Source organism: Chiloscyllium plagiosum, chromosome 48 (assembly GCF_004010195.1).
Source record: "Chiloscyllium plagiosum isolate BGI_BamShark_2017 chromosome 48, ASM401019v2, whole genome shotgun sequence".
In the NCBI taxonomy this organism is placed as follows: Eukaryota; Metazoa; Chordata; class Chondrichthyes; order Orectolobiformes; family Hemiscylliidae; genus Chiloscyllium; species Chiloscyllium plagiosum.
This window is the reverse complement of record NC_057757.1, coordinates 530,924-551,321: the sequence shown is the minus strand read 5'-3', so window position 1 is coordinate 551,321 and position 20,398 is coordinate 530,924. Positions and strand designations below refer to the sequence as shown.

General features: G+C 46.4%; 1 protein-coding gene across 4 annotated transcripts; it reads left to right on the top strand.

Moving 5' to 3' along the window:
* The first annotated feature begins 10,637 nt into the window (after positions 1-10,637).
* On the top strand, positions 10,638-19,973 carry atp1b2b (ATPase Na+/K+ transporting subunit beta 2b). Of its 4 annotated transcripts, none has more exons than XM_043683356.1 (7): positions 10,638-10,799; positions 12,431-12,535; positions 14,630-14,835; positions 15,378-15,434; positions 15,577-15,600; positions 17,632-17,727; positions 19,131-19,973. In XM_043683356.1, exons 1-7 carry the CDS (start codon positions 10,682-10,684, stop codon positions 19,308-19,310), a joined length of 786 nt encoding a protein of 261 aa, XP_043539291.1. In that variant the 5' UTR covers positions 10,638-10,681; the 3' UTR covers positions 19,311-19,973. The 4 variants fall into 4 exon arrangements, with proteins under 4 accessions (XP_043539291.1, XP_043539290.1, XP_043539293.1 ...); XM_043683355.1 differs by having other exon boundaries at positions 19,128-19,973; XM_043683358.1 differs by lacking the exon at positions 15,577-15,600.
* Positions 19,974-20,398: the final 425 nt, after the last annotated feature.

Here is a 20,398-nt window from a genome sequence, read left to right as displayed (position 1 = left end):
AAAAGCAGAAGCTGAAATACAAGGAACAGAGCCAGGAGGAAAGGGAGACATCTGTATGTTAAAGTCTTATGTCTATCTCAAAGTCACTGCTAACTTGCTGCCGCACATCCACCACCCCCCACCCCAATTCCCCACCCCCCAAGACCACCCTTGAACCCCCACCCGGAACTCCCTGCAGCCCCTGTGAAGTTTAATTGACTTCAAACTTCTGCTGTGGTGAATATGAAACCCTCCCCGGTACACTATAGGAGCAAATGACTGCAGATGCTGGAATCTGAACTGAGAACCAAAAACACTGGAGATCACAGTGGGTCAGGCAGCTTCCATGGAGAGAGAACAGGCTAATGTTGAGTCTAGAACATCAGCCTGGGATTCTGGACTACTGTTCCAGAGATATTACCATTAGGTCACTGCCTCCCCTGTTTTAAAACATTTAAATATTTTACCTTCCAAATATTTATCTAATCATTATTCTACAAAATGGGATTGGTTTCTGCCCCTCAGAAATGGAGATACTTGTCTGCCAGGCTTTGAACTAGTTGTGGAGTCTGTACAGTGATCCTTGACTTTACAAATATGCAAAAGCAAACGCAGTGATGCTAATCCTTTTATAAATCACTAATGACCTCCCAGCGGGAGTATTGTCTTCAACAGTGGGTGAAAACCTTTAGGAAGGAATTTGACATCCTTAAAGAGCTTTGAGAGGAGTTACACAGCAAGAAACAGACCCTACAGCCCATGCCAACCAAGTTTCCCAAACTCAATTAATCATATTTGCCTGCATTTGGCCCATATCCCTCTAAAACTTCCCTATTCATGTACCTGTCCAAATGTCTTTTAAAAGGTGTGATTGTATCTGCGTCTATCATTTCCATATACATAATCCCCTGTGTGTGAAAAAGGTGCCCCTCAGTTCCCTTTTAAATCTTTCCTCTCTCATCTTAAACCCATGCCCTTTCGAGTCAGTCATAGAGACGTACAGCACGGAAACACATACTTCGGTCCAACCCATCCATGCCGACCAGATATCCCAACCCAATCTAGTCCCATTTGTCAGCACTTGGCCCATATCCCTCCAAACCCTTCCTATTCATATACCCATTCAGATGCCTTTTAAATGTTGTAATTGTACCAGCCTCCACCACTTCCTCTGGCAGCTCAGTCCATACACACACCACCCTCTGCGTGAAAATGTTGTCCCTTAGGTCTCTTTTAAATCTTTCTCCTCTTATCTTAGACTTATGTCCTTTAGCTTTGGACTCTGTTACCCTGGGAACAGACCTTGGCTATTGATCTTATCCGTGCCCTTCATGATTTTATAAATCTGTATAAAGTCACCTTCAATCTCCTACGCTCCAGGGTAAAGAGCCCCAGTCAATTTAGATTCTCCTTATAAATCAACCCTCCAGTTCCAGTAACGTCCTTATAAATCTTCTCTGCACCCTCTCCAATTTAATAATATCTGAAGGACTTCAATTAATGTGGAGAAACTGGAATTGTGTCTGGGATTGTGGTCCTCAAAGCGGAGAAAGTTCAAATGGAAATTTAATTGAGGCATTTAAGATGATGATGGGGTTTGATAGGGTAAATGAGGAGAAACCTCCCAGTGACAGGACGGTCTGTAACCAGGGAGGCACAGATTGGCAAAAGGATTGAAGGGAGAGATGAAGAGAATTTTCTTGACAGGTGGAACTATTGTGGCTGGCCTGGTGGCATCTTCAAGAATTTCTAACAGCACAGGAAAGAACCCTTCAACCCACTGTGTCTGTGCTGGTCACCAAGTGTCTTGATGCTAATTCCCTTTTCCAGCATTTGGCCTCTAATTTTGTACTCTTTGGCATTTCGAGTGCTCATCTAAATACTTCTCAAACGCCGTGAGGGTTCCTGCCTCTCTTGCCCTTTCAGGAAGTGAGTTCTGGATCCCTACCACTGTCTGAGTGAAAAACAAATTCCTTAGAAGCCCCCTAAACCTCCTGCTCCTTACCTTCAAACTATACCATCACCTGGTTACTGACTCCTCTACAAAGGGGAAACATTTCTCCCTATCCATCCTGCTTTGTACACCTTCGATCTTTATACCCCTTAGTCAGCACACCCCCAACCACCATGACCCCTCACCAATGCCTTCTCAGCTTCCCCAGCCTCCCTTCATCCCTGATTGGCTCCGTCCTCCCTTCATCCCTGATTGGCTCCGCCCTCCCTTCATCCCTGATTGGCTCTGGCCTCCCTTCATCCCTGATTGGCTCCGGCCTCCCTTCATCACTGATTGGCTCCGGCCTCCCTTCATCACTGATTGGCTCCGGCCTCTCTTCATCCCTGATTGGCTCCGGCCTATTAGCTCCAGCCCTGGGAATATCCAGGTGAATCTCCTCTGCACCCTCTCCAGTGCAATCCCACCCTTCCTACAGTGTGGGGACCAGAACTGCACACGGTACTCCAGCTGGGGCCTAACTAACGTTGTATACAGCTCCATCATAACCCCCATGTCTTGATTAATAAAGACAAGTGTCCCCTGTGCCTTCCTGAACCACCTTAGCTCCCTGTGCTGCTGCCTATGAGGATCTATTGATGTGCACAGCAAGATCCCGCTGATCCTTTTTATATCCGAGGCTGTTCACATTCAGTGTGTACTCCCTTATCTTGTTCATTCTCCCAAAATACACTGCCCCACACTTTTTTTCAGGATTAAATTCCATTCTTGAAAAGAACAGCATTTGCCAGACAATGGAGAGGGAGACAAATTGGACAGATCTTTCAAAGACTGGGTTGAATGTCCTCTTTTTTTATTCATTGACAGGATGAGGGTGACACTGGCTCGGCCAACACAGTTAAGAGTCAACCACACTTCTATGGATCTGGAGTCACATGTAGGCCACACCAGGAAAGGACAGCAGTTTCCTTCCCTGAAAGACATGAGTGAACCAGATGGGGTCTTCCAACAGCTGACATGGCCTTCAATACACTTTTAAATTTTGCTGTGGTGGTGTTCGAACCTGGGCTCTTGGAACATTACCTGGGTTGCTGGATTAATAGGAGAAAGTGAGGACTGCAGGTGCTGGAGATCAGAGCTGAAAATGTGTTGCTGGAAAAGCGCAGCAGGTCAGGCAGCATCCAAGGAGCAGGAGAATCGACATTTCGGGCATGAGCCCTTCTTCAGGAAGGGCTCATGCCCGAAATGTCGATTCTCCTGCTTCTTGGATGCTGCCTGACCTGCTGCGCTTTTCCAGCAACACATTTTCAGCAGTTGCTGGATTAATAGTCCAGTGATAATATCAGTAGACTGTTGCCTCCTGTTCTGCATTAATGTAGCATCATATCCATTAAGTAATGGAGAGTTGTGTTCTTTGGAATTCTCTACTCAAGAGGGCTGAGTCTGTCTCGTCATGGAGTGTGTTCAAGCCTGAGGTCAATAGATTTTTAACTCGACTGGAACTGAGAGGGTTGTGAAAAGGTGGAGTTGAGGTTCACAATCAATCCTGACCGTATTGGATTGTGCAGCAGGCCAGAGGGGTAGAAAGGCCTCTGCTTTTTCTAGGTGCTTATGAGATTGGAACTTGCATCTAAATACCAGATGCAAACTCCATCGAGTCAGTCATGACGAGAGGGCGGATAACAGAGCCAGGTGTGAGGGGGAATTGTAAAGCAGGCAACCGCTTGAAATAGACACTTGTTCAAATCCGAGGATTCCTGCAATCACAGGAGCGAGGTTAGCATTGAAGCCTAACCAGTGTTTAAACTCCCTCAGGGAAGAGAAGCAGAATCACCCCAACTCTGGTCAAAACTCATGCTTCATTCAAAATCAGGACTTGATCACAATCTCTGCAATAATGCACTCCCTCAGCACTGACCCTCCGACAGTGCGGCGCTCCCTCAGCACTGACCCTCCGACAGTGCCCACTCCCTCAGCACTGACCCTCCGACAGTGTGACACTCCCTCAGCACTGACCCTCCGACAGTGCCCACTCTCTCAGCACGACCCTTCGACAGTGTGGCGGTCCCTCAGCACTGACCCTCTGAAAGTGCCCACTCCCTCAGCACGACCTTCCGACAGTGTGGCGCTCCCTCAACACTGACCCTCCGACAGTGTGGCACTCCCTCAGCACTGACCCTCCGACAGTGCCCACTCCCTCAGTACTGACCCTCTGACAATGCGGCGCTCCCTCTGACCCTCTGACAGTACAGTGCTCCCTCAGCACTGATCCTCCGACAGTGTGGCGCTCCCTCAGCGCTGACCCTCTGACAGTGCGGCGCTCCCTCAGCGTTGACCCTCCGATAGTGCGGCACTCCCTCAGCACTGACTCTCCGACAGTGCTCGCTCCCTCAGCACTGACCCCTCGATAGTGCGGCGCTCACTCGGCACTGACCCTCCGACAGTGCCCACTTCCTCAGCACTGACCCTCCGACAGTGCAGCGCTCACTCAGCACTGACCCTCTGACAGTGCGGCACTCCCTCAGCACTGACCCTCTGTAGGCCCGGCGGGTCTGCTCCCCCATTGGGAATGTCTATGTCTCCTCTGAAAGCTGCTAACCACGGTTGTGTCAATGCTACTTCTGTTGGGAATAATGAAAGTTTGGATGATAACAGTTCTCTCAGTGACATGGTCATTGAATCAGCACATTCAAGGCATCTAGACAACTGAGCTAATGAGGTAATTAGTGGGAATGTCAGCACCTACTGCTGCCCACTAACTCTTGAGTGTAATGTGTGGCTGGGGCCTGTTATGTTGACACACACAGCAACCTCCCACAGTGCTACTGGTAGTGTGCTGAAGATGGCCAAAATTACAATTGAGTTCTAATAATGAACTATCTTAAACTCTTGCCTTGTGTGGTACCACAAACTGTGCTGAGATACTGGGCTCCTTTGCATGGACTATCGAAAAACAGGGAGCCACTTATGGTGGCCATTCAGCCCCAGGAGAAGCCTGCTCTCCTCACCACCAAGTTCACACTTGGAATGGTAATATGTTACATCATCGAGTCTCCTGTCTTCAACTAGTCCGTATACCCCCACCCTCTGTGAATCAATATCCTCATAGCTCCCTGCCTTCTCAAAACCTCTGATTCACTCATCTTCAATCCCTAAAATGGAATTAGTTTTCATTTAAAAGTTAATGAGGCTCCAGTTTCAGCCATTTGTAATTAGGCAGCTGCAGCAATGCCTTGAAAACAAAGCTCACAACTTTATGATTCACAGCAAAGATACATCCTAGTGAGGAAGGAGGCCTTTAGGAAAGGGATAAACCAACCAGGGGAATAAAGAACGTACTACATTGAAAGAAAAATGTGCCAAACAATGTGGCAAATGTTAATGGCAACCAGACAATGGGTAAAATTTTAAAAGATGATGAAGGACAAAAAAGAGGGAGAAAATAAACTTTGAAGTCAAACTAGCAAGTATTATAATATCAGACAGTAAGAGCTTCTTTAAATATATAACTAAGAAGAGAAAGGCCTAAAGAATACAGAGAATGAGGCTGGGGACATAATAATGGGGAGCCAGGAAATGGCAGAAGAATTGATTAGATTAGATTAGATTAGATTCCCTACAGTGTGGAAACAGGCCCTTCGGCCCAACCCGTCCACACCGACCCTCCGAAGAGTAACCCTCTTTACTGCACAGGACACTAACAGCATTTTAAAAATACAAAAATAATCAAGGAAACTAAGGATGAGAGGGGGAGGGCATGGAGAGGAAATAAACGCAAAAACTATCACTTAAGACAAAAGTGCTACGGAATCACAAGCCAATATGTTCCATGGACCAGATGGGTTGCATGCATCCTTTTTATTTATTCACCTGTGAGACATGGGCGACACCGATTGGCCAACATTACTGTCTATCCCTAGCTACCTTTGAAATGACTGCCTTGCTAGGCCACTTCAGAGGGCAGTTGAGAGTCAACTGCTGTGGGTCTGGAGTCACATGTAGGCCAGACCAGGTGAGGATGGCAGTTTCCTTCCCTGAAGGACATCAGTGAACCAGATGGGTTTTTCAAACAGTTGACAATACTTATTATTATTGAACTCAGATTCCATCATTCGCTATGGCGCAATTCAAACTCGGGTCCCCAGAGCAATACCTGGGTCTCCAGATTAATAATCTAGCAGTAATACCAGTAGGCCATTCCCTCCCCATCCTACAGTAGATGAGGTACTGAACGAACTGGTAGAAATCTTTCAATAATCCTTAGATTCCAGAGAATTGGAAATTTGCCAATATAACATGCTTATTCAAAAGGGGCGGGAGAGAGATATCAGGTAACTATAGGCCGAGTAACTAATTAGCTTAACACATCACTGGGTTAATGTTCGAGGCCATTATAAAGGAAGTGATGGCAGAGATTCAGAAATACATAATATGAATAAGCAGAGTGAGCATGGCTTCATAAAGGGCTCATGAAAGTCATGTTTGACAAATGTATTGGAATTCTTTGAGGAAATGACAAGCAGGATAGATAAAAGGGAACAGGTAAAGAGTCATAGAGTCATAAAGATGTACAGCACGGAAACAGACCCTTCGGTCCAACCCGTCCATGCCAACCAGATATCCCAACCCAATCTAGTCCCACCTGCCAGCATCCGGCCCATATCCCTCCAAACCCTTCCTATTCATATACCCATCCAAATGCCTCTTAAATGCTGCAATTGTAACAGCCTCTACCACATCCTCTGGCAGCTCATTCCATACGCATACCACTTTCTGAGTGAAAAAGTTGCCCCTTAGGTCTCTTTTATATCTTTCCTCTCTCACTTTAAACCTATGCCCTCTAGTTCTGGACTCCCCAACCTTCAGGAAAAGACTTTGTCTATTTACGCTATCTATGCCCCTCATAATTTTGTAAACCTCTATAAGGTCACCCCTCAGCCTCCGACGCTCCAGGGAAAACAGCCCCAGCCTGTTCAGCCTCTCCCTGCAGCTCAGATCCTCCAACCCTGGCAACATCCTTGTAAATCTTTTCTGAACCTTTTCAAGTTTCACAACATCCTTCCGATAGGAAGGAGACTAGAATTGCACGCAATATTCCAACAGTGGCCGAACCAATGTCCTGTACAGCCGCAACATGCCCTCCCAACTCCTGTACTCAATACTCTGACCAATAAAGGAAAGCATACCAAACGCCTTCTTCACTATCCTATCTACCTGCGACTCCAAGGTCTCTTTGTTCAGCAACACTCCCTCCGATCTGACCATTAAGTGTGTATGTCCTGCTAAGATTTGCTTTCCCAAAATGCAGCACCTCGCATTTATCTGAATTAAACTCCGTCTGCCACTTCTCAGTTCATTGGCCCATCTGGTCAAGATCCTGTTGTAATCTGAGGTAATCCTCTTCGCTGTCCACTACACCTCCAAATTTGGTGTCATCTGCAAACTTACTAACTGTACCTCTATTGCTCGCAATAGATAGGTATGTGTCTCATATTTGGATTCCCAAAAGGTGTTCAGTAAGGTTCCACACATAAGGCTACCTGATAAGGTAACAGCCCATGTTATGGGCAGTTACATATTCGCACAGATAGAGGATTGGCTAACTCATAAACATGGAGTTGGAATTAACATTATACTGCAGTACAGGCCCTTCGGCCCTCGATGTTGCGCCGACCTGTGGAACCAATCTGAAGCCAATCTAACCTACACTATTCCATTCTTGTCCATATGCCTATCCAATGACCATGTAAATGCCCTTAAAATTGGTGAGGCAGGGCGTTGCATGCCCCTACTACTCTCTGAATAAAGAAACTACCTCTGACATCTGCCCTATATCTATCATCCCTCAATTTAAAGCCATGTCCCTTCATGCTAGCCATCACCATCCGAGGAAAAAGGCTCTCACTGTCCACTCTATTTAACCCTCTGATTATCTTATATATCTCAATTAAGTCACCTCTCAACCTTCTCTCTAATGAAAACAGCCTCAAGTCCCTCAGCCTATCTTCATAAGACCTTCCCTCCATACCAGGCAACATTCCAGTAAATCTCCTCTGAACCCTTTCCAAAGCTTCCACATCCTTCCTATAATGTGGTGACCAGAACTGCACACAATACTCCAAATGTAGCCACACCAGAGTTTTGTACAGCTGCAGCATGACCTCATGGCTCCGAAACTCAATCCCTCTACCAATAAAAGTGAACCCACCGTATGCCTTCTTAACAGCTCTATCAACCCGCGTGACAACTTTCAAGGATCTATGTACGTGGACACCGAATTCTCTCTGCTCATGAACACGACCAAAGATCTTATCATTAGCCCAGTACTCTGCATTCCTGTTCCTCCTTCCAAAGCGAATCACCTCACACGTTTCCACATTAAACTCCATTTGCCACCTCTCAGCCCAGCACTGCAGCTTATCTATGTCCCTCTACAACATCGTTCGGCACTTTCTACAACTGTACCGACCTTAGTGTCGTCTGCAAATTTACTAGGACATCCTTCTACACTCTCATCCAGGTCATTTATAAAAATGACAAACGGCAGTAGATACAAAACAAATCCTTGTGGTACCCTAGGAACTGAACTCCAGGATGAACATTTCCCGTCAACTACCATCTTCTGTCTTCTTTCAGCTAGCCAATTTCTGATCCAACCCGCTAAATCACCCTCAATCCCATACCTCTGCATTTTGTGCAATAGCCTACTGTGGGGAATTTTATCAAACACCTTACTGAAATCCATATATCCCACATCAACCACTTTACCCTCATCCACCTGTTTGGTCACCTTCTCAAAGAACTCAATAAAGGTTTGTGAGGCACAAGCTATCCTTCATAAAACCGTGTTGACTATCCTTAATCAATTTATTCCTTTCGAGATGATTATAAATCCTATCTCTTATAACCTTTTCCAGCACTTTACCCACAACTGAAGTAAGGCTCTCTGGTCTATAATTACCAGAGTTGTCTCTACACACCTTCTTGAACAAGGGAACAACATTTGCTATCCACCAGTCTTCTGGCACTATTCCTGTAGACAATGACGACATAAAGATCAAAGCCAAAGGCTCAGCAATCTCCTCCCCGGCTTCCCACTGAATCCTAGGATAAATCCCATCCAGCCCAGGGGATTTATCTATTTTCACACTTTCCAGAATTGCTAACACGTCCTCCTTGTGAACTTCAATCCCATCTAGTCTCGTAGCCTGTATCTCAGTACTCTCCTCAACAACATTATTTTTCACCAGTGTGAATACCAATGAAAAATATTCATTTAGTGCTTCCCCTATCTCCTCTGACTTCCTGCTCAACCTCTCACTACTCTCCTTGATTGGCCCTAATCTTACTCTAGTCATTCTTTTATTCCTGATATATCTATAGAAAGCTTTAGTTTTTTGCCCTGATCCTATCAGCCAACGACTTCTCATGTCCCCTCCTGGCTCTTCTTAGCTCTCTCTTCCAGTCTTTCCTAAAAGGGGCATTTTCAGGATAGCAACCTATAACTAGGGATTAATGCTGGGGACCACACTTATTTACATTATATCCATGACTTCGATGAGGAAAGTGAATGTATTGTTGTCAACTTTGCAAACGTCACAAAAATAGGTAGGAAACAAATTGGTGAGAATGACACATAGACTCTACAAAGGGGCAGAGACAGGTTCAGTGAGTGGGCAAAAAACTTGGCAGGTGGAATATAATCTGGGAAAAAGTGAGGTTATGGCCGGATCAACATTTAAATGGAAAAAGACTGCAGAAAGGGATCTGAGGGTCTTTTTAATGAAAATACAAATAAGCAACTGTAAATATGCTTTGGTTAACATCCTATGTTAGAATGGACCAATGGTATTTGCAAACTATACTTAACAGTTGCAAGGAATGTTTTTCACAGGAACAGGAGGCTATTCAGCTCCTCTAGTTTGTTACACAGGAACCTATTGCTGAACTCCATTTGTTTAACCTTAATTCACCTAACTTTAAATTACCATCAAAAATCTCTCAACCTCAGTTCTGAAATTTCCAATTGGGCACTCAGCCTAGGCAGCTTTATTTCTGGGGTGGAGTGGGTGGTTGTGTGGAGCAAGAGTACCAGCTTTCCACTCCCCTTTGTGTGATGAAGAATTTGCTGCATTTATGGGGAACCTGGAGGAACACACTCTGGAGTAGGCTATTAAGGGATCATGTCAATGGGTTGAGGAAGGTGCAGGGAGACGTGTGTGGAGCATGAAGCATTTGGGCCAATGAGCCTGATCCTGACATGCTGCACTCTCTAGTAAAGTCACCATTGTCCCAGAGGACCACTCTGTCATTACAGGGAGATGACTAGTGGTGGTTTAACCTAAAGGTCATCACACCCCTGGAGAGGTCAAGGAGAGTCCTTCACGGTAACCTAGGCCAGTGCAGCAATTGAATCCACACTGTTGGATCACTCTGCATGGCAAACCAGCCTTCCAGCCAACTGAGGCAACCATGACCCCACTCCACCTTGGGCTCAATGCAAAGGGACACTTGCCCATTGCGCAGGGAATGTCAATCGAAGGACATGACGCTGGGTTTGGTTGCAATGTTGGTGAGACCTAGCAACTAGGGCACAACCTAATCTCCCAACCCCCTGTCAGGGTTAGGATGGTGGGGAATGGGCTGATTGCATCAAATCTGAATGGGGAAGGACTGTATGAACAGTGACTATCGCCTGTGCTAACACACTGATGCCCTGCAATATTCTGATCTCTTGCAGCACTGATTCTGATGTTTTATGCAGTCTTTTATACTTTCCTAACTGGTCTCTTCAGCCTGACCATGTGGGTGATGCTCCAGACCGTTAATGAATACACGCCAAAGTACCAAGATCGGATCACGAACCCAGGTAAAGAGATTTGCAAGGGGTGTCTGTGTGTCTGTGGCTGCCTGCGTGTGGGTGTCTGTGTGTGTGTGTGTGTGTATGTGTGGATGCCATAGCCTCACCAAAGGCTCTTAGACGGCACATTCCAAACCAACAATCATTTCTAAGTGGAAGGACAATGCTGATTAATGGGACTAGATTAATTTAGAATATCTGGTCAGATGGACAGGTTGGACTGAAGAGTTTGTTTCTGCTGGACATCTCTATGACAAGGGCAGCAGCCATATGGGTTATGGGTCTATCCACAGCACATGGACTGCAGCGGGTCAAGAAAACAGCTCACCCCCACCTTCTCAAGGGGGACAAATAGGGATGGGGCAATAAGTGATGGGCCCAGCCAGTGATGCCCACATCCCATGAATAAATAAAGAAAAAGAATAATAGCCCAAACACATTCTGCCATTTAGATTCTGGAGGTCTGTAAATCCATTTACTCTATCCCTTACCCAACATTCAATTGATGTTTAATAGATGTTTATTACAGAGTCAATCCGTGCTATTCCCCATTACCCCTTCCTCAGAGGTTCATGGGGAGCGATGGGGGCCTCAGGACTGAACCTGTTACCCCAGCAACAGAGATCAAACAATCATCATCTTCAATCCTTTGTATTCCAGCTCTGTCCTGGGAAAGACTTTTCATTCCATTAGTCCTTTTGATTGCGGCCTCTAGCTGCCCATGAGGTTGCGATAAATGAACTGGACATGACCACTTCCTTATAATGTTGCTAACCATCAGGATCACAGGAAATTGACACAATTAGTCCCTCAGACCTATTCTCACATTCAGCTAGATCATGGCTAACTAGTCTCCCTCGATCTCAATTTCCTGCGCTATTCCCATGTTGCTTGATTACTTTTACAATCCAAATGGGGGCCTCTTCTTCAATATTTAACAACAAGTTCTGTCAATGAGATGAGAGGAAGCTCATTTGGAGTGTAAATGGAGACCAGTATGGAGCAGTGGGACTGACTGGCCTGTATCTATGCCTGATAGTCTAAGGCTGAGATAGAGAGGTTCTTGATCAGGAGAGGAAATAGAGGGTAATGGGGAAAAGGGCAGGACAGAGGACGTGAGGAGTGTCGTGATCTTAGACAGTCATGATCTTACTGGGTGGTGGGGTGGCGCGGTTATTCAGTGGTTAGCACTGCTGCCTCACAGCACCAGGGACCTGGGTTCGATTCCACCCTCAGGCAGCTGTCTGTGTGGGGTTTGCGCATTCTCCCTGTGTCTGCGTGGGTTTCCTCTGGATGCTCCGGTTTCCTCCCACAGTCCAAAGTTGTGCAGATTAGGGTAAATTGGCCATGGGAAATTGTCCTGTTCATGTCCAGGATGTGCAGGCTAGGTGGATTAGACATGGGCAATGCAGGGTTACAGGTATAGGGAGGTGGGTCTAGATGGGATGGTCTTCAGATGGTCAGCATGGACCTGATAGGCTGAATGGCCTGCTTCCGCACTATGATTCTAAATGGTAGAGCAGGCTCAAGGGAACAAATGGCCTATTCCTGTTTCTTATGGTCTCATCATAATGGACGGCATCAGTTGTGGATTTGACAGTCTCTGGCAAGTGAATCACCAATGGGGTTTTCTTTCCTAGGTCTGATGATCCGCCCAAGAACAGACAGTCTACTTGTTACGTTCAACACATCACATGAAAGCACATGGCAGGCACATGTCCAAGCCCTCAACGCGTACCTAGACTGTGAGTAGACCTCGTGGAGCAACCATCACTGACTTTACCCCATCTCCCCTCTTCACTTTCTGACTCCTCTCTCTGTAAGCATAGAACACAGAACATTACAGCACAGTACAGGCCCTTCAGCCCTTGATGTTGTGGAAACCTGTGAAACCAATCTGAAGCCCATCTAACCTACACTATTCCATTCTCATCCATGTGTTTTTCCAATGACCATTTAAATGCCCTTAAAAGTTGGCGAGTCTACTGCTGTTGCGGCAGGGCTTTCCACACCCTTACTACTCTCTGAGTAAAGAAACTACCTCTGACCTCTGTCCTATATCTATCACCCCTCAATTTAAAGCCATGTCCCCTCATGCTAGCCATCACCATCCAAGGAAAAGGCTCTCACTATTCACCCTATCTAACCCTCTGATTATCTTATGTGTCTCTATTAAGTCACCTCTCAACCTTCTTCTCTCTAATGAAAACAGCCTCAGTTCCCTCAGCCTTTACTCATAAGACCTTCCCGCCATACCAGGCGACGTCCTGGTAAATCTCCTCTGAACCCTTTCCTAAGCTTCCACATCCTTCCTATAATGCGGCGACCAGAACTGTACGCAATACTCCATTTGCAGCCGCACAGAGTTTTGTACAGTTGCAGCATGACCTCATGGCTCCGAAATCAATCCCTCTACCAATAAAAGCTGACACACTTCTTAACAACCCATCAACCTGGGTGGCAACTTTCAGGGATCTACGCACATGGACACTGTGATCTCTCTGCTCGTGCACACTACCAAGAATCTTAGCAAGTTAAAAATTACACAACACCTGAAGAAGGAGCAGTGCTCCAAAAACTAGTGTGCTTCCAAATAAACCTGTTGGACCATAACCTGGTGTTGTGTGATTTTTAACTCTGTACACCCCAGTCCAACACCGGCGTCTCCAAATCCAGTATGACCATTTCCCATGAACCACCACCTTCTGCCTTCTTTCAGCTCGCCAATTTCTGAGCCAACCTGCTAAATCAACCTCAATCCCATGCCTCCGTATTTTGTGCAATAGCCTACCATGGGGATCTTTACCAAACACTTTACTGAAACCCATATACACCACATCAACCACTTTACCCTCATCTACCTGTTCGGTCACCTTGCCCATCCCCTGCAGTTTCCTTCCCCACCCTATGCATCCTAAGTCTTGTCTAATCGCATCATAACTGACTTTCCCCCAGCTATAACTCTCACCCTGCGGTATATACCTATCCTTTCCATCGCTAAAGTAAACATAACCAAATTGTGGTCACTATCACCAAAGTGCTCACCTACCTCCAAATCTAAAGCCTGGCCAGGTTCATTAGCCAGTACCAAATCCAATGTGGCCTCACCTCTTGTTGGTCTGTCGACATACTGTGTCAGGAAACCCTCCTGCACACATTGGACAAAAACTGACCCATCTAAAGTACTCAAACTATAATATTTCCAATCAATATTTGGACAGTTAAAGTTCCCCGTAACAACTATTGTGTTATTCTCGCTCCTATCCAGAATTATCTTTGCTATCCTTTCCTCTACATCTCTGGAACTTTTCAGAGGCCTATAGAAAACTCCCAACAGAGTGACCTCTCCTTTCCCATTTCTAACCTCAGCCCGTACTACCTCAGTACACGAGTCCTATTGCCCAGCCTATTGCACTGTTATGGCACAAACGGAGGCCATTCGGCCCACAGTTTCTGTACCAATGTTAGTTTCTGCTGGGGCTATCTTTAGTAGATTCACCCCCAGCGATCCCGCTTTCTGGTATGAGGCAAGCTTCTGACATCGACTGGAGAGAAAGGTCCACATGGTGACGTAGACAGAAGGATTTTGTTTTTCACTCGGGACATGTGGGCAGCATTTATTGTCCATCCCTAGCTGCCTTGAACTGGATGGCTTGCTAGAACATTTCAGACAGCCTTTAAGTGTCAACCACATTGGCTGTGGGTCTGGAATCATATGTAGACCAGGCCAGGAAAGGTTGGCAGATTTCCTTCCCTAAAAGACATTAGTGAGCCAGATGAGCTTTTCCTGACAATTGTTTATGGTCACCTGTAGATTCTTAATTCCTCTGCTCCTCCAGCCTATAATGACAGTGTTCAGGTTTCGAACAATGACCAGTGCAAGCCAGGGACATATTACCTGCAAGAGGACAGCGGGGATGTTCGCAATACCCCGAAGCGATCCTGCCAATTCAATCGAACCATGCTGGGCCAGTGCTCGGGGCTAGAGGACAAGACGTATGGATACAGTGAAGGGAAACCCTGCATCCTCGTCAAGATGAATAAGGTGAGCTCGTGAGATGGTGGCTCAGTGGTTCGCACTGCTGCCTTCCAGTGGCAGGGACCTGGTTTCGATCCCACCCTCGGGCGACAGTCTGTGTGGAGTTTGCACATTCTCCCTGTGTCTCCGTAGGTTTCCTCTGGGTGCTCTCGTTTCCTCCCACAGTCCAAAGGTGTGCAGGTTTCAGGTGGATTGGCTGCGCTGTCGATAAGGTCGACGCTAAGGGAGCTCTGCGTGCTTGGACTAAGATGTTTAGTAAAAGTCCCTTTTATCCTCTCATGCGGACACAAGCAATCCCATGACCACCACTCAAGAAAGGCAAGAATGAGCTCTCCCTGCTGCGCTAGGGTCCAATATTTATTGCTCAACCATCGGTAAAATGGAATATCTGCTCATGATCCCAGTGTACTTGCTGTATACACCCTCGCTGTGGCACTTCCCACGTCACAACAGCCACACTTACAAAAGTGCTTCCCCAACTGTGAATGTCCCAAGAGGGGTGCTACAGAAATGCAAGATTTCCCACTTTCTCTCATTTTCCTTTTCAGATTATCGGGTTCCTACCTGGCGAAGGGAAGACACCGTACGTGTCCTGTGAAGGAAAGGTTAGTGACTGGCCAGTGGAATGGGTGCCTGACACATTGGCCATCATTGCAGGCAGCAGCTTCCAAGCTGAACACATGTTAACCGTCTCTCTCTCTCTTTCATTTCATCCCCTCTGCTGATCATTCCATCGGATCATCATAGGCAAAAAATGAAAAAAATGAGTGGGTAAGATGCCTGGACATTAGCGGGAGATGCTAGCTTACAGAAATCTGTCTTACCTTCCCCCTGCAGTGTATTCCCACCCTGAGCAGTTGACCCTTGACCTGCAGATTATTGGGATCTGAGTATCTACCCTTTTATCAAGTCTGTGAGTGACGGGGTGGGGAGGTCTCAGTGTTGGCTTCTAGGTTATTCCGTAGAGTCGAACCAATTTCGCCAGTGCTGCCCACTTTTCCAATGCTAGCCCTCCTCGCTTTAACTCCCTCGGGGCTTGCTGTTTCTCCTTTAGCTATCCCCAGTGTCAAAGAGACACAGAGTCGGCCTAACCCACTGCTACACCTTCGAGGGAAAGAGCAGAGCGTCATTCGAGGGGGAGCATGGACCAGCCAGAGAGGCCTTGTCTTTTCAGGGGCAATCTGATGGGTCAGAATTTTCCAAGACAACAACTTGTATTTTGGTAGAGCCCTTACTTTCCCCAGGGGCGCTTCGCAGAGGGGTGGGGGGAGTTGATGTATTAGAAGCAGTGACCAAATTCTCAGTCAAAGAGGTCAATTGTAGGCAGCATCTCCGAGGAGTAGAGAGAGTCGGGGATGGATGGGTTTAGGGAGGGGAATCCCAGGGCTCATACCCCAAGCAGCTGTAGGCAGAACCACTAATGGCGGAGCGATGGGAAATTGGGAGATGGTCAAGAGGCTGAAGCTGGAGGAGCGCTGAGTTCTTGGAGGGTGTTGGGGATTGAAGAGGATATGATGTTATTTCTTGAGCATGTAAGTTTATGGTGATTGGATCAAATACGGTGCATCAAAACCACCAGCATTCCACACCTTGACTGGATAGCTGGGACAGTTAGAGGAAAGTGATGGAGAGGGTGTCAATCTGTGCTTGAGGATCAGCTGGATATTAAATATCCCACAGCCACTATTTCAGAGAAAAGCTGGAGAGTTCTCCCCAGATCAATAATTCAATCCAAAAATTAAAATCACATTATCTACTGTGCTCGCTCCCTCCATTTACTCATTCACTCCCTATCGCTCTTTGTCCATCTCTCTCCCCATCCCTTTGTCTTTCTCTCTGACTCACACTTTCTCATTCACTCACTCCCTTTCACTCTCTCTCTCTTTTTTCACTTTTTTTCACTCTCCTCCACACTCCATCATTCTCTCTCTCGCATTAATTTTCACTCTTTTTGTCTCTCACTCATTCCCCTTTTCTCTCTCACACACTCTCTTTCATTGTCTTTCTCTCATTTTTCTTACATTTAAAGTCATACAGATGTACAGTATGGAAACAGACCCTTTGGTCCAACTTGTCCATGTCAACCAGATATCCTAAATTAATCTAGTCCCATTTGCCAGCACTTGGCCCATATCCCTCAAGACCCTTCCTATTCATAAACCCATCCAGATGCCTTTTAAATGTTGTAATTGTACCAGCCTCCACTACTTCCTCTGCATGAAAAAGTTGCCCCTTAGGTCCCTTTTTAGATCTTTCCACTCTCACCTTAAACCTCTGCCCTCTAGTTTTGGATTTCCCCCATCCTTGGGAAAAGACTCAGGCTATCCTCCCTATCCATGCCCCTCATGATTTCATAAGGTCACTCACTCCTCAGTCTCCGACGCTCCAGGGAAAACAGTTCCACCGTATTCAGCCTCTCCCTGTAGCTCAAACCCTCCAACCCTGGCAATATCCTTGTAAATCTTTTCTGAACCCTTTCAAGTTTCATAACATCTTCCCTATAGGAGGGAGAGCAGAATTGAATATTCCAAAAGTGGCCTAACGAATCTCCTATACGGCTGCAACATGACCTCCTAACTCGTATACTCAATGCACTGACCAATAAAGGCAAGTGTACCAAATCTTCTCTCTCCTTTTCACTCTTTCTCTCTCACTCACACTCCCTTTCATTCACTCACTCTCCCTCAAATTGCTGCCACAACTTTACGAAACCTATTTGATGTCTTGCACCTATTACACATGAATTTTGAATTAGATTCGGCCAGATGAAACGAGTCATTGAAATATCTTTTCCTTGTTTAGACCAAAGACGACGACAAAGTTCACGAGCTCCAGTATTTCCCTCCCAACGGGACCTTGGACCTGATGTACTTCCCGTATTATGGAAAGAAGGCACACGTGAGTAAACCAGCTTGTAACTCCCTGGTATCAGCACATTCAGGGACTTTGTGGTGATGATGGGGAGTTGTTAAAATGTGTGGCTGGTTTACCTTGCCCCATGGACACAACGTCAGTCTGTGCCCCACACCCAACAGTGCCCCTCAAACCATCCCAATATAGGGATGACATTTAGTGCAAGAACCAACGGGAGTGTCAAATAGCATTGCAATGAAGCACCAAGCCCCTAGCCTCCCTTAAAATGATGCCTGTTTCCCCTTAAATATACACAGGATAAACATGGAAATGACTTAATGCCGAGATCCATCGCAGGATTATCAGACAGAGTCTGATTCTGAGGTCAGGTCGAACGCTTGGCCAAAGAGATCTGATCTTAAGGAGAGTCTTAAAGCAGAGAGAGAGATGTGGAGAGGTTTAGGTGAGGGGGAGTTTTGATAGTTCAGGGCCAATGACTGTGGTGACACAGTTGCCAATGATGATGGCTGGAATCAGAGCGACCCAGATGATGGTCACATGAACAGGAGTAGGCCACTCAGTCTGTCCAATCCACTTTGCATTTCAGTGATTGACCTGAGGATCCTTAACTCCCACCTTTTCTCCAGAGCCCTCAGTCCCCTTACCGATTGGAAATTTGTCTATCTCAGTCTTGAATATACTTAATGATCCTGCCTCAAAAGCCCTCTGCAGCAAAAACTTCAGGGGAGAAGGACCCCCACCTACAGGAGTGCTGAATCAATGCTATCGCGTTTCTCTGACCCTTAAGAGTGCTGGCCCCTCTTGGACCCCAATCCAGATGTGTGCTTTTATCATGTCAATAAAACATGCAGTCTCTTATTCCGAAACGTTGATTTTCCTGCTCTTCGGATTCTGCTTGATCTAGTGCTTTTCCAACGCCACACTCTCAACTCTGATCTCCAGCATCTGCAGACCTCACTGTCCCCAAAGTCTCTTATTGTTCATGTCTCTCCAGGCTGCCCCAACCTTTGTAAATGGGCATGGTGAGCTGTTAGTCCAGAGACCCAGCTAAAGTTCTGGGGACCCGGATTTGAATCCAACCATGGCAGATGGTGGCAGTTGAATTCAATTAAAATCTGGAATTAAGATTCTAATGATGACTATGAAACAGTTATTGATTGTTGGAAAACCCATTGATATCCTTCAGGGAAGGAAACTGCCATCTTACCTGGTCTGGCCTACACGTGACTCCAGACCCACAGCAAAGGGGTTGACTCTTAACTGCCCTCTGGGTAATTAGGGATGGGCAATAAATGCTGGCCCAGCCAGCGATGCCAGTGAATGAATTTTTTAAAATTCCAGAGATTCACTACTGCCCCAGTAAGAAAAGTTCCTTATCTCTGCCTTAAATGGGTGACTCCTCACACTGTGCATTCTTTGTCCAGCAGGTGAACTACACACAACCCTTGGTGGCTGTGAAGTTTGTGAACATAACAAACAACGTTGACGTCAACATTGAATGCAAAGTCTACGGGTCGAACGTGAAGAATGACGATGAGCGAGACAAGTTCGCCGGCAGGGTAGTCTTCACACTTAACGTGGGCTCAGGTGGAACAGGATCCGCTTAAACCTTTCTGCATTGGACATGTCTTACTGGGCAGGTGGGGATACACCTGGGTGCGTGTGCAGGCTTCGGGGGAGGGGGGACATCGGGATTAGGGAAATGAGATCTGGCATGAGGGAGGGAGAAGAGTGCAGCGCCTGGATGTGCTCGACTGCCTTCTGGAGCACAGAGAGGTTGGAACTCCATCGGATAGGATATTCTTCCTACAATCCAGCTTCAGATTGGACACTGAATGGAACTGGCACAGCACCAAGAAGATCATGTCCCATGTAAAGAGTCAAGAACCCCCATCTGCAGGAATGCTCAATCAATGCTATTACATTTTTCTGACCCTTAAGAGTGCTGGCCCCTCTTGCACCCTGATCCAGACGTGTGCTTTCATCATGTAAATAAAATATGCAAAGTCTCCTATCGTGCATGCCTCTCCAGCCTTGCCAGGCTACCCCTATCTTTGTAAGTTTGGCTGTGCAACCTCAGAGTCAACATTAATACTTTGTGTCCTTCAAAAGTGTGATTCATCATTCATGGGATTTGCAATATCCCACCTCTGCCCAGCCTTCTGCCTCCCACCCTGCTCTCCGTGAGGATTTGCTCCAGTTTGGTTTCATTTCAGGTGTGTGTATGTGTATGCGCTGTGTGGAAAGGAACCAGGAATAAGGCCCCAGTATTAACTCGGTCTAAGTGAACGGGTTCGGAGTGAGTTACAATCTGGACTTAAGGACTGTTTTATTTACTGTGGCCAGTTTTCAACCCAGTATCTGATCACCTCCCAGGCTTGATAACGGTCAACCAAGGGTCCAGTCTGTCTCCTGCTTTGCTGTTGTTAAAAACACCTCTCGCATTTATTCATTCATTCCAACCCTCATTCACAACCGGGTAAGTAAGGTTGCCCAACAACCACAAATTGTAAATGGCAAAACTCCAATGAGTCGATTCACAAAAGATCCTCAGGCAGCACCTTCCAAACCCACAGCCATTTCCATCTAGAAGGACAAGGGGCAGCAGCTACATAGGAACCCCACCCCCTGCAAGTTCCCCTCCAAGCCCCTCACCATCCTGACTTGGAAATATCCCTCACCATCCTGACTTGGA

Coding starts and splice junctions, on each gene's coding strand:
- atp1b2b (XM_043683355.1), top strand. CDS start 10,682: ATGTTTTATGCAGTCTTTTATACTTTCCTAACTGGTCTCTTCAGCCTG. Junction 12,536..14,629: donor CCTCAACGCGTACCTAGACT/GTGAGTAGACCT, acceptor CTGCTCCTCCAG/CCTATAATGACAGTGTTCAG. Junction 14,836..15,377: donor TCCTCGTCAAGATGAATAAG/GTGAGCTCGTGA, acceptor TTTCCTTTTCAG/ATTATCGGGTTCCTACCTGG.